Here is a 13,963-nt window from a genome sequence, read left to right as displayed (position 1 = left end):
CCCCCTGGCCCTCCTATGGGAAACAGTGCTCCGGGGGGTGGAGGGAGGCCAACCCTTTTATAAGCGTGGTCTTGCAGCAAGTCGAAGTTGACAGGAGTGACGGGAGATTTGGCTCGCTCTGAGATATCCACCTCCCAAGCCTTGGGGTCCCTGGGATGACCAAAGGGGAAATGGAGTCAGTCGAAGTGTTCACGTCTGAAGGCAAAGGCAGGGGCTTGAAAGCCCGGAAGGAATTCTTGCCTGGGGATGTCATCTTTGCAGAGCCAGCCTATGCAGCCGTGGTTTTTGATAGGTAAGAGAAAAGCACTTTTAAAACACAGACCAGAAGTAGTCTTGATGCAAAATTTCATCTGGCTGGGTGGGTAGAAGTTTGAAAACATCTGGACAACGTCAGAGAAGGGTGCGAAGGGAAGTCAGAAGCACTTCTGTAAAGACACATTCACAGCTTACAATGAATGTGCTTCCCAGGGCTCAAATCATTTTTTTACTTTTAATATGGTGCAATCTGCTTCCAGGATGTGCTCTTGCAAGGTGCTTGGTGCTGCCAGCCTTCACCAAATGCGGTGAAAGTTGTGTGTATTCCATGCCTCACAATACTGGACCCATGTTACACTCTGATGAACTGCCAAGAATTAGTGTAATTAAGGTACAGCAATCTCAAACTGGCTTTGCCGAAGCCTCCAATGTATAATGTGTGATAAAAGTGAGTTACTTTGTGCTCTGCTGATGTGTACCACCTGCCAGCTGTACACACAGCTTCATTGCCCGCTGCCTTCAAACTAGAAGCTGGTGGGGATCTGCGAGCGCTACTGTCTCTGTTAAAGTGATTATGTATTTATAGCTAGCAGAGTTAACTGAAGGAGAATTTCAGCTTTCACTGTTGCATGAGACTGGGTTTAAATTTTTGTTCACACTGATGTAGCCAGAAACTGAATTCTGGTGCAAATGCATTTTTCTTTTCTGCTGCTTGTTTCAATGATGAGCAACATCCGATCAACTTGTGCTGCCAGTGAGGCTGGTAGGTGCCTGCTTCTGCCCTTCAAATCAGTGGAAGTTTCACTTAAATACCCCAATAGCTAAAAGACATAAAGAACCAATTTCTATGTTAATCTGCTATGGGATAAATCTAGAAGAAAGCCTTCAGATATTAATGGATTATTATTTTTTTTAGTCTTACAATGTGCTGAGAACAGAATTTGGCCCATAACTTTAGACCGAGGAGTTAGATGCCAGCTGAAGGTTTCATTCTGGGCTTAGGAAATTTGTGAGCACTCTTCAACGGCATCATGGTGAGTCCCGAGACTGAATTTTTTGCCCCAAACTGCCAGTGACTTTAGGGAATATTCTGCACACTAAATAAGGTGGTGAGTGATTCTGCTTAGCTGAGCTTTCTCTGATCAAATCAGCTCCCTTTACAAAGCCTGGGACACAAGCAGAGCTCATGCTGCTGTTTTAATCTTGGTCATTTTGTAGCTGAAGCTGTTGTGCTAGTGTGTGATGTGGCAATAGCAGAGAATTGGGGATTAAATGGACAGAGCAGGAAATAAGGGGGTTTTGTGTCTTTCTTTCACTTTTTCGGTGCCCTTATACTGTCAGCGGGTAAATGTGTTTATGAGTCTTCACAATAGCAGCAATGACACTTTTTAGGTTTTATTTTAATATGTCATCACAAAAGCTCACATTAAAAATGTAATTGAATTCTAAAATTTTAATTTCTTGAATTCTTGATCCTGAGCTCAGTTACTGCAGCTAGTGACAAAACCATCTCTCCTTGATACGTCCTTTTAGCTCTTACTTAACTTTCCCTTGTGTCACTAGCTGGAATCTTGCTGTAATACTGTTTGCTGCAGAACTAGCTATGGACAATTATTTCTCCGAGATGCCTTATTAAAAATACTAATTATCTTTTAAGCCATTGCAAACATTTTGACTTTTGTTTGCTGGTTGAGAATTTATTTTTTCTTCTATGTAAAATGTTGTGAGCATCATGCATAGAGTAGAGCTGCCTGTGTTGAAGAGCTACAACTTCACTGCATTTTCAAATGTCATTTGTGTAATGTGAGATAAGGGGAGAAACTATCATCACCACTTGGCTCTTAGACTGCAGACTGTGTCTTAGGCTTAGGCTTCCAATGGAAAACCTCGGATGGGGAGAGATGTACTTCCCTCCCTCCCCAGGCTGGATTTGTTTAGGTCCCAGAGGGCAGGTCCAGACATTAAGCAGCAAGTAGGGAAGATAAATGCATCCCTTCTCTGCGACCAGAGAGGACGGGGATGGCTTCAGTCATTCTTGTTTCTCTGATTCTTCTTCACGCTGCTTTGCAATGATAATGAACTCTGATGCTCCCGTGACACATTTCACCCCAAAGCACTTCATACACATCACACATTTGGAAAAATACATTCCGAAAATCTCTGAAGCAGGTGGTGGCAACTAAATGCTTGTTGGTTAGTGCTTGGCTGGGCCTGAGATGTAATGGAAACATACATTTGTCTTGTGAAAACTGCCCTGATGTTTTTCCTACGCACACAGTGCTTTGTTTTTGAAGGTACCTTCTACCACTATCCCAGAGCATTCAATTGTATAAAGCCCCACTGAACTGATAGTTATCAAAGAAGGGTAGCCTGGATCCTTGTAGAACCTGCAAGAACAAATCCACACTGCTATTGCTTCTGCATGGATGTAGTCCAGTGAAGAAGTTTTTGTGTTTCCTTGCCCACAAACACATATGTGTATGTCCTAAAATTGGTGTTGAGTCTACATTCTTAGAAAGGGTCTCACCCTGCATTGGGAAACCTGAAGTCCAGAGTCCCTCATCCAAATTCAACTCAGCATCTTCATCACTTGCTGAAAGCAGCGTATATGTGTGCTATGGAGAGCAGATTCAAGTATGAATGATTGGTGGGTTTAATTTTTTAGCTCAGGTCCTATTAAATACGTGACCAGATTTTCCACAAAGCTCAGCTTTGTTTATAAAGGCAACCATAGAAGCGCTAGATTGCAGAGCTGGTCTGTACTTTGCAGCCCTTCAAAGAGCTCAGTCCTTTGGGAAATCTGGGCCCAGTGTGGATGCTGAGCCCCTGAAATCCTGCCCCTGATTTTGCTGTTGAAATCAAGTTCTGTATGTTATGTATATGGATAGCAATCGTACTGTAAGTGGCCACACTGCGATCTTCTGCATGACTGCATGTGATATGGCAACACAGCAGGTGAAGCAAGGGTCTCTTTTTCAGATTAGTAGGAGCTGCTTTCCAAAGATACAATATGGTTTTGTTGGTTTGGTCGTACTACAGGATGGAAAGCAGCTTGTGTTTGTGCCTGGGCACAAAGCTGTCAAGAGATGGGAGGTCCTACTTTTCAGAAAAGGGGGGAGCCCCATAAAAACTGATCATCATTCGACCTAGTAAAGAACATAGTTATGAAATGAAAAATTTGCATTATCTGCTCTAGGTGTTTAACTTCAGGCGTGTAAGTGAGAAACCCCTCCAGAGGGCTGTTGCATAGCAGAAACCTATTTTTCCGACTGAGAAACTATCAGAACAAACCTCTTTGCCCCAACTGTACAGGGACCTAGGGAGCCTGAACAACTCACCTTGGCACCTGGTGTTAGGTGCTCACAGCAGGAATGTGGATATACCACGTTTTGGACTGAAACGATGCAAAGGCCTTTCTTTAGGCACTGTCACCCAGCAGCAGTGTGTGAATTGCTGTTTTTCAGAAGGAGGATGAGTTTGATGAGGCATTGGGAATTTTATTTTGCCAGGAAAAGAAGAAATGTTTTCTTTGACAAAAATCTATAATCAGCCATCATACTCTGAGCAAGTAAGACCCATTAATTTAACTGGGTCAGCCTACAGGGTGATGTTGTAGCTTGTCTGGCGATATGCTTTGAGACTCAGCTTGCAAATTAAGATACCCAAAGCTAAGGTCTGGTATAAGTGTCTGTGTAGCGCTAAGGGCAGGATTCAGTTGCCATAGGTGTTTAGTGTCATTTGAGATGCCCCAGGGTGTCTGAGGCATCCTCTTAGGGCTGACAGGTACAAAACAGGATTTATGAGAATCAGGGCTCCTCTCAGAACAGATGCATGTCCCTGCAGAGTCTAAAATAACACTAGGCTCCTATGTCCAGGCAAGTGAATCAAGTCCTAAGTGCCCCTTATAAGTAACGAGCACTGAATACAGACATCTACCTTTGTGAGCTGAATGACTTTCCAGATCCCACCGTTTTGTTAGAATCTCTGCTTAGACACTGAGAGTACAAAGGAGCACATCTAGGTGTCTAATTCTGCAGACTGGAAGCCCCTGAAGGTCACAGGGACCCTGAAGGTCCCTGAAGTCATTAAGGCTGGTGAGGGCTTGTACTCTTCAACCCAATGATAGTCATCTGGGAGGCAGTTTCTTAGCCAGTGCCAGAGACTTTTAGTCCAGAAGTACACAGAACTCAAAGCGAAGCTAGAGGAGCTTCCTACAGACATCAGCTGGCTCATGGTTTCTTAGATTTTAAGCCCAGGGTATGACTCACAAAGATAACCCTGCTTACTGCAGGGGGTTTGGACTAGCTGACCTTTAAAGGTCTCTTCCAACCCAAATATAGACCTTTTGCTTAACACAGTGGTTACCTGGAGTTGACTCCTGCATCAGGCCTGCTACTTCTACCTGAACTAGAGCGAGCTGATCAGAGAGACAGTGAATACTAATGGAAGAGTGGTGCAGAACCCGGTATGATCTCTGGTTTTTTGTTCTTGGGATAAAGTACAGACACACTCTCTGATCTGTGTTTGAGTCAGCCTTGCTGTTATCAGCTGAAATAACACTCAGAAAACACCAGTGTCAGGCCTGCTTTGCCCTAAAATAGATGCAGAAGGTTGGAAATAGACCTTCTCAAGAGATTCTTTGCTTTCATTGGGGTCGTTTTCTGATTTGCAAAGCCCCTGTGCATTCCCTGTTGACCTTACCTCTCACTGAAGCTTTCTCTAGTGCTCTGCTTACGTGCTGGGGTTTAATCCTCTCTTCCCTCTTCCCTTGAAAATCCCAGTTCTCCTTTCCTCACTGCCACCTTCAGGGTGATGGCGTTCCTATTGCCCGGGCTCTATGTACAGTATGTGACATTTTCCTCTGGCATGTCAGTTGGCTGTCAAGCCTGTAAGAGTTTACATTTCCTACGGGCATGGGGATGCCTGATATATCCCTGTCAACCTTCATCAAAAGAAGGTTTGCTCTTTAACCCGTGGGGTTTGAGAGATAGTAGTCAAGGCAGTGTCGTGTGGTAGAAAGACAAGATCACAGGAAAATCTGCTTGATCAGTGATCTGCAAATTGCTCAAAACCTGAGATTATGCAATTTTTGCACTTCTTTTTGATGTATAAAGCAGGCCCTAAACATTTTCCAAGGGAAATGGGGAGCTCCATTATTGTAGCTGGGACAACCAAGGGATATAAGAAACACGTATTTTTCTGTAACCGTATGACTCTGAAAAGATTATGGAAACAAATTCTTTGAGTTGATACCAATAAAACCTGGGATCTAATGTGATCATATTCTCGTTGTTTAAAATTTTCTGGGGTTTGATTTTTTATTATTATCTCATTTGTTCAAAAGCTTAAATAAAACTGGGAGAAAACCTACCTTTTAAAAAGAAAATCACACTCACAACTCTAAAAAGGGGCTGAGGAATCTTATAATGAAAGACTAAAAATAAAATAGTCTAAAATTAGTCTGAAATAAATCCTCCACTCAAATCAGGCAAACTAGGATGTGTCATCCCTGACATTTTAAAGATAAAAGTACTAAGCTCCAACTCCCTTTTAAAGGACCAAAACTATTCTTGTGCTAATAATTCACCATTATAGGTATCCTCAGTAGAAGCCAGCTATTGAATATCTTCCTTTTACTTTCACTGCTGAAAGAGTCGGTGCGTTAGGTTGTTGTATTTAATTAAGTGTTATAGTCTCTGCTTTGAAAGCCAAGTAGACTTTGCCTACATCTTAGGCTATTCTTATGCTGTTCTCTGTAGGATGTTGAGGAGAGAGATGCCTAGCCAGCAAATAAGAAAAATGAAGCAGGTGGACTTAGCTGTAAGTTAGGTCACCGGGGTGTATCATCTATGATGTACAGAATAGAATACACTCACATTAAATAGTTTGTGAGCTTCTCACCATGTTCATTATCTATTCGATTAAATCCTCTGTTCCCTTTGCACTATAGCCATCTCAAGTGGCTTTTCCAGATCAGTGAATGAGATGCTGTGGGTGCTGGATGGGAAATGATTGGCAGATATTTGGATTGTGCATGTCTCAGAGATGAGGTTAATACATTTCCTGGGGCAGCGCTCAGCCCTCTATCCTGGCAGGTCCAACAGATCTTAATCCATCTGAATCCAATCCAAGAAGTCACAAGAGCTTTCTTTTTTTCACTGAGAGCTGTGCTTGCGGGAGCCATGGTTTAGTTGACAGTGCTCTGTCACCTCTTGCATTTGTTGGCTGGCACATTGAATCATTGCTTTTGTGACTGTAGCTACGTCCAGGATTAGCAGGAGCTGTGTATCTCATCTATGTAACATCACTGCTCATGAGAAGCTGAGAGTTCAGCTCTGCTGATACTTGGAGAGGCCAAGGAAACCTGAGGCTCCCCAGAAAGTCAGTCACTGGTACCTGCCTTCAAGTCAGTCTTAAATCCCGGACTTAGCAAGGCTTTAAGAGGCTGAGGTCATCACTGTGCTAATGAAGATCCTGCTTTTGGGCAGGGTGAAAAAAAGAAGTTCACATTGTCTGTGGAATTTAGCAGTGAATGGGTGGCCAGAGATCACCCCAGAGGCTGTGGTGCACACAGGCACAGCAGAAAGCAGCAGTATTGTCCATGTTAAAGCAAAGAAAGCTGAGCACTGAGTCTCTGAGGGTTCAAACCCCCAGGGCTCCTGGGTGGGTGCCACACCAGAAGGTACCTACCCAGGTTTCGTTCCATAAACTTTCAGTGCTGCCTGGCCGTGCAGTGCCCGGATACATGGGCATGGGCTGCTGTCTCTACAGGGAGGGGGAGTCTGGGCTGTCCGGAGCCATTCTGGGTTGTGTTAAACGCTGTCTCAGACAGACAGAGAAGTTTTTATAGACCAGTGATTTCCACAGGCTTATCCTGTGAGGTTTAACCTCAGGCTGCTCCCTTTCTCCTTGGGGGAGCTTAACGATTGCAGAGCGTGTGAGAGGGGACACTGTGGACCACTGCAAGCCTTTGGTCCTTGGTGTTGTTTACCTCCAGGACAGATGGTACCAGAGCCTGGTGTAAGGTCTAGCCCTGCGGCCAAGGGAGAGCCCCACTTTGCCATGCCCTTTCGGGGTGTCCGGCTCTGAGCTCCTCTGAGACAGCAGGAGTTTGCACAACCGCCTAGGAGCACATGGGGGATTTAGGTGCTTGCAGGGTGAGACAGTGCCTAGGCAATGTTACTTGAAGGTTTAGGCAACAGATCTCGAATACCTGTGTCTCCTAATTTCTTTACTGCACCAAGAGTTGAGCCCAGGCCTCTGCAGTCCTGGTGATGCACATAATCAATAAATCCAGTCTTCTTTTAAACCATTTCTGAGCATGAAGGATCCCGTGAGGGTTTTGTGGGAGATGAAGTATGTTTTATATCTACCAGTCAGATTACCTATGAGTAATTGTGTCTGCAGTTTTAATACACATGAACTGTTCCTTTGCTTTCTCAGAAAGTCTTGTTTAACTTTTTTTTGTGCATTTCTGCATCTCCTCAGAAATGAGGGCTTTCTAGGGCTGTCGGTAAGTTCTGCCAGCTGGATTTGCTTTGGAAACTCTGGACACCCTATGTGATAAACAGCAAAATGCAAAGCCAACATTTCAGTATTTTTCTGTTGTGAGGGCAAGCTGAGGGGAGACAAGCGCCTGTTTGAGGATTTGGGTTTTGCTGCACTGTATTCCCTTCTGACCTGTCATTCCTCTCTACAAGGAAGTGTCTTTAACCGCAGGCAGCAGGAGGGAGCCCTATTCCCTGTGGAAGATATCTCCCCGTGCTTCCTGGTACGATGTAACAGTGCAGGTTTTATCAGCGCTCTGGCTCTCCTTTGCCTTACAAGGAGTGTAATCTTTCTGCCCCCCTGCCCTGACAGCTGACAGAGCACAGCCTTGCATTTCTCACCAGCTCCTAGCTCTTTCATTTGATATAATGAAGCTGAATGCAATCCCCCTTCCCGGACACAGGCTCCCCCCTGCCCCATCCCAGGTTCTTGGCTTGTGTCAGGCTTGCACCAGCACTGCTCACTGTTGTTTTCCAAACCTCGTTTTTGGCTGCTGCAGGTCGTCCTGCTTTAAATCAATGGCCCTTTTCATCCTGCAAGAGCCAAGACATAGGGTGGATTGTGTCAGCAGCTCATACAATACTGCCAGAGGAATGAAAGTGCATTTTAAATGTACTGTGATAGATATAAATATGCATACATATGTTTATATATATATATATGTATGTGTGTGTATAGTGGAGAGGCAGGACAGTCGGGTCTGGGGACTCTGGGGCTGTTGGTCTGATTCCTGCCTGTGGCACATCTTCCTCATGTCATCATCAATAATTTTTTTATTTCCTTGTGTCTCAATTTCCCCACTATGAGCTGTGGGAAATGATAATGTTCCCTTGGTAATGATGCCTCTGTGGTCAGTGAGCTTTTGCAATGAGGAGAACCTTCCTCCTGGGACCAGCAGTGTCTAAGCAATGGAAATTTAAATTCTCCTGTACGGTCGAGCCTGGCTGGAGGCAGAGGTAAAGTGGGCCGTTGCCTGGAGAATCAGACAGCTGGGGACACCAAATGAGGCAGTGAAAATCCTTCTCTAGCAGGAAGGGGAAAGTCCCAGGGTTGTTTGGGCAGGAGATAAAAGCGTCTCAGCCTCTCCCAATGAATGAAGTCCTAGGAGCAAGCAGCTGGACATGTGAAAGGGGCACATGGGGGAGGTTTCCCCTTGGTCTGGGACCCTGGGCGCTCAGGGCAAGGACATGAGGTTAGACTTCTTCAATCAGCATCCTCTGATGCATTCCTCCCCTGGCCTTTGTTATGGTTATATACATACAATTGTAGGATGCTTCTTGGAAATCCTGTTCTGACCCCCACAAAGAAGAAACCTGCCCCTTTTGGAAGGTGTTTCCCAGTTATCCCATGACCACTTAACTCACAGTAACCTCTCAGCTAGTTAAACCGCAGAGCCAGGAGCAGGAATAACTCCTGAGCAGCACTTACTGCTGCTGCACCAGAGGAAAACGTGTCAGACTTTTGGATCTGGAGGTGAAATGTGTGTCACTAGCCCATCTGCAGGAAAGCTTTAAGTGGCCTAAACAGCACATTGCTAAAGCTGACCCAGGACTAAACAGGGAGGTCTTCATGCCCTGAGAGCAGAGCACATTCTCACATTAGGCACTGTGCTTATTATCTTTAATGCTTAACGACACCCCCATCGGTGGTGTATTCTGCACCACTGGCCAGCACTAAATCATTGATCTTCTCAGCTCAGCATCATAACAGCCTTGTGAAGACAAAAGATCACCTGGATTTATTAGTAAAATCTTATGGTGTTCATAAACGCAAGTACTGCTCTCTAAATGTGGTATTACAGCCAGCCTACTCCCTGGCCAGTGCACCTGTGAACTCTTGAGAGTTTGTCTTTCCTCTGTGTTCAGCTGTTTGGTGTTTGGTGTCCATCCCCAAGTAGCTGAAAATCCACTTGTCCCTCAGCGGTCATGCCTGGGGATCTGCTGAGTGGCTGGAAGCCTGTCCTGGTCACTCAGACCTTCACTAATCCATGTTGCGCATCTGTCTGGAGTCACTGGGACCAGGATAGTCCCAAACCCACCCAGCCTGGGGCCCTGTGCTGCTGTCTGCTGATGGTGGACAGCCATGAGATATGTGCCATAACTGAAGGAAGGAGGAAGAGATGTAAAACACTCTGTGGTGAGATCTACCTCGATGGAGGATGTTCTGTTGGCTTCTTCATGCCATTTCCAACAGAATGCCACAATTGCCAAGTGTAATGACTCCATTGCAGCAACACATTTAGCCTGGAGGCAAAAAGAAGTGACAAGTAAAGCTGCTTTTTAATCCATGGAAACATATCTTGGTTTCAAGCAGCACAAAAGAGAGTTTCCCTATGCAACCACTTCAATCTATTGTTCTTCATTTCTGACGTATGTTTTTATCCCTACAGTGTGCCTGTGCCTAAGGAAAACTTGGGAGAGCAGTTAGGATGGCTCAAAGCTGTGCTCCTGTTTTGTCCCTCTTACCCAATGTTTTCTTAAGTCTCTTGGGCATGGTGGTGGCTGCTGCTCCATTTTGTGACCTAGTCCATGTGCGGCCCAGGAGAGCCTTAGTGCTCAGGGAGGTGTTCACTTCAGCCAACTTCATAGGCTTTGCAGGCAGGGGAAGCTCTCAGGCTGGCTCTTTGTCTTCGCATTCTTCTTCATGCTTGCCTGAGCCACAAACTCATCAGGCATCTCCTTTCTGCTCAGCAAATGGGTGGCTGGTGTTTCAGCGCTGGCCAGACAGAAAATGAAAACAGACTGTAGAACCTATTAACAGTGGCAATGCTGAGGAGGAGCAGATGAGCTGCAGACAAGAGCTGGGGAATGCTTTATTACTGTCCTTCTTGAAACAAAACATTTGTCTTTTTGACGTAGCCAAACAGAAAAGTAACAGCACCGGACAAGTGCACGAGGATTAAGCTGGGTGGCATATATCTTCATTCTCCCAAAAAATCTCGAGAGGTCCATCCTTAGTGACTGTGGGGAGCCAAGGGACACGAAGAGGGCAGTACCCTCGCTGGGTGAAGCCGGCCCTTCACCCAGGTACGAGCCAACGGGTCCTTCTGTCCTTCCAGCCTGACGCACCTTGTCTGTCACACCTGCTTCAAACGGCAGGAGAGGCTCCACCGCTGTGGCCAGTGCAAGTTTGCCTACTACTGCGACCGGACCTGCCAGAGAGCGGCTTGGCTGAACCACAAAAACGAGTGCTCTGCCATCAAGAGGCATGGCAAAGCACCCACCGAAAACATCAGGTGAGAGCTGACCCCTAGGGGCTGAGCTGGCAGCCTGGGGACAGTGGGAGAGGACAAGGCATCCCTCCAGAGGGTGGCAAGGAAGAACTGAATGGCCTGATTTGGGCAGGGTGGAAGTGGGAGACCATTTGGGAAAGGCCAGAAGCATTCCTGAGCTGAAGGGATGGGGATCTGGAGGAGCATCTGGGGTGCAAGGGAGTTGTGCTCCTGGTTGGTGTTATTTTGGTGCTGGGCTCCAAAAACTCTGCAACTGAACGTGGTGAGGAAAACCCATGTGGGATAGTTTAGGAGGTGTGGGAAAGTGTGGAGTAGGTGGAAGAGTGGAAGAGGAGATGAGCTCTTCCCCAATTTGTCTTTGATTTGGCTTTACATCCCAGCTCTGTCATAAGAAAATGAGAGGAATCCCCAGGGAAATGAGAGCTGTTGTGGAGGGCTGGAGACCTGGGTGGTCTGTAGAACTTCTCCAGATGAGAATGTAGATGCTGGGGCAAAGCCCTGCATCTCCCCTTCCTTCAAAAGCCCATGAATAGTAACCAGCCCTCAGCCATCCAATGCTGAGCCTGTCTTGGTCTGTTTGCCTGCGCAGTTTCCCACCCATAAAATGAATTTTGATGGCCCTTTGGTCCCTCTCCTTGTGGTGGGTGGTGGTGGTGCTAACATCTGGGGCTCTCTCCTGGCCAGGCTGGCTGCCCGCATCATGTGGAAGATCGAGAGGGAAGGCAGTGGGCTGGCAGAGGGCTGCCTGGTCTCCATCGATGACCTGCAGAACCATGTGGACAGCTTTGGCGAGGAGGAGAAAAAGGAGCTCCGTGCTGACATGGAGAGCTTCCTGGAGTTTTGGCCGCCGCAGAGCCAGCAGTTTGGCATGCAGAATATCTCCCACATATTCGGAGTGGTATGTCAGATGGGTGGGAGAATAAATGGGGGGCTGCTTTTAATGACAGCTTCCCAGAGAGAGATTCCAGCTGGCCTGAGTTGGGGATGGCTGAGTTCATCCCTCTCTTGCTCTTAAGAGGCTGTAGCGGTTGGGATAGCTGAGACCAGCATTTGCTGCAGGTGGTTTGAATATTGCCCATTTCCATCTGCACCACTTCTGCACTGACATGGGGAAACTGAGGCACAGCAAGGGCAAGGTCTGAAACATTTTACTTGTCTAAACATGCAGGCAAGTGGCTTGCTCAACCTTAGGTGCTGCATTGTCATCACAAATCCCACTGGGCATCTCCCTGCACTTGGGAGAACTGAGAAAATCTAGTTAAATATATTTTATTAGATATACGTAGAATATATTTGAATATAGCAGATCTGTTTTAGTATATACATTAATGTCTATTATATATTATGAGCATTAGATTTTTACATGTATGATATAAATATATATATTGTATATCTGTAATAAAAATAGGTAAACTATACTAAATGTATTTAATAATATCTACTAACTTGTTAACTCCAAATTTTTGTTCTCAGTGTAGCAGAGAGGGAAATTCCCAAAAGCCAGTTCAGGCTGAGCTACTCTGCCACCAGTCCTGGTACAAGTCAGATATCCTGGGCTGCACTAACCCCTCAGCTAGCAACACTGCCAAAGGGGCCAGGGTGAGCTGAGACGAGACACATGCTCTGCTCCTAGCTCTGCAGATGGTTGGTGCCACAGAGAAGCTGGCTTTGCCAGCCCTAGCATGGGAAGGGGACACAGCATCCCTTGGTACCCACCCCACAAAGGAAATCCAGTCCACTGGGTGCAGGGGGACCTGTATACTAGTGACCAGCATAGCTTGCCCATGCAGAAGTAAGGAAGTACAGATAAAGTACAGAATCAGTTAAGAAAGGAAATAAAACAATTAACAGGGTAAAATAATTAGCAGCTGAGTTAATAATTTCCTTTGGTATATCCTATCACATTTTCTCTTTGCAAATAGTTCCTTTGTTTATATTTGCGACTAAAACCTGTTCGATTCATATGTGATAGTAAGGTACTGTGTTGGAAAGAGTAATAATTAATTCTTGACATGTATGTCATGCAAAAGTAGTCATTCTGAAAATTGTTTGGAACTCATAACAAGCAATAGCAATTGTTTTTTATAAGCTCTGTGGGCCACCCAGAAAATGTGACCAGGTTGAGTGCAGCTCTCAAGGTTAATTTCTATCTTATACCTGTTTTAATACGTGTGAACTTTGCTTTCTGCCAATGCTCTGCTTGAATTGCCTCAAATTAATTTTCCTGTGACCTTTTTCTGAATTACTGGCAGGAAGCAAATAAAGGAAACCAATGTATGGTCAACCCAAATTTATCTTAGACATCCCAAATGAATATTAACAGCAAATATTCTGCAACATTTACTCAGCTCTGCTCTGGGCTGGTCCATCTGCATGAGTCCTGCATTGTTTCTCTTCTGATGTTTTATCCCAGCTGAAGTTGTTGTTTCTACAACTGCCTTCTGCAGTGGTCATGTAGGCACTCCTTTCTCCTTGAAGCTTGGAGATGGGATGCTGGAGATACACCACTTCTGAAGTATCAGCAGGAATTCAGAAATCCTGAATATAGCCGAGTTCAGCTTTTTCTCCTTTAATGCTTCTTCCTGCCTGTTTTGGGATTAGATCAGCTGCAATGGCTTTACCCTCAGTGACCAAAGAGGACTGCAGGCTGTTGGTGTGGGAATCTTCCCCAACCTCTGCCAGGCCAACCATGACTGCTGGCCCAACTGTACTGTCATCTTCAACAACGGCAAGTAAGTGGATTTCTTTCCTCAGGTGCAGTGGGGATGCATCTTAATGGGCAACTCAGCAGAGTGTGCTAACCCCACAGTGTCAGATCTCTGCCCCAGCAAATCTACTCATTCTTGTTTCCTTCTCTAGCTCAGGAAAAAAAAAAATATCGGGATTTTCTTTCTAAAAAGGAACTGGTTTCTCTCTCATTATTTTTAT

General features: G+C 45.5%; 1 protein-coding gene across 4 annotated transcripts in view; it reads left to right on the top strand.

Moving 5' to 3' along the window:
- The window catches only part of SMYD1 (SET and MYND domain containing 1), a 43,483-nt gene that overhangs the window by 16,273 nt on the left and 13,247 nt on the right, over positions 1–13,963 (top strand). For 2 of the 4 annotated variants that reach the window (XM_080400226.1, XM_080400227.1), the window contains exons 1-4: positions 16–292; positions 10,862–11,038; positions 11,720–11,933; positions 13,637–13,767. In XM_080400226.1, the coding sequence (XP_080256352.1) occupies positions 156–292; positions 10,862–11,038; positions 11,720–11,933; positions 13,637–13,767 (659 nt within the window). In that variant the 5' untranslated portion in view covers positions 16–155. The other 2 variants (XM_080400229.1, XM_080400228.1) reach the window with 2 other exon arrangements.

Source organism: Falco punctatus, assembly GCF_963210335.1.
Source record: "Falco punctatus genome assembly, chromosome: 1".
Classification (NCBI taxonomy): domain Eukaryota; kingdom Metazoa; phylum Chordata; class Aves; order Falconiformes; family Falconidae; genus Falco; species Falco punctatus.
Note: the sequence above shows the minus strand (reverse complement) of the source record. Positions and strands in the feature narration are given on the sequence as shown.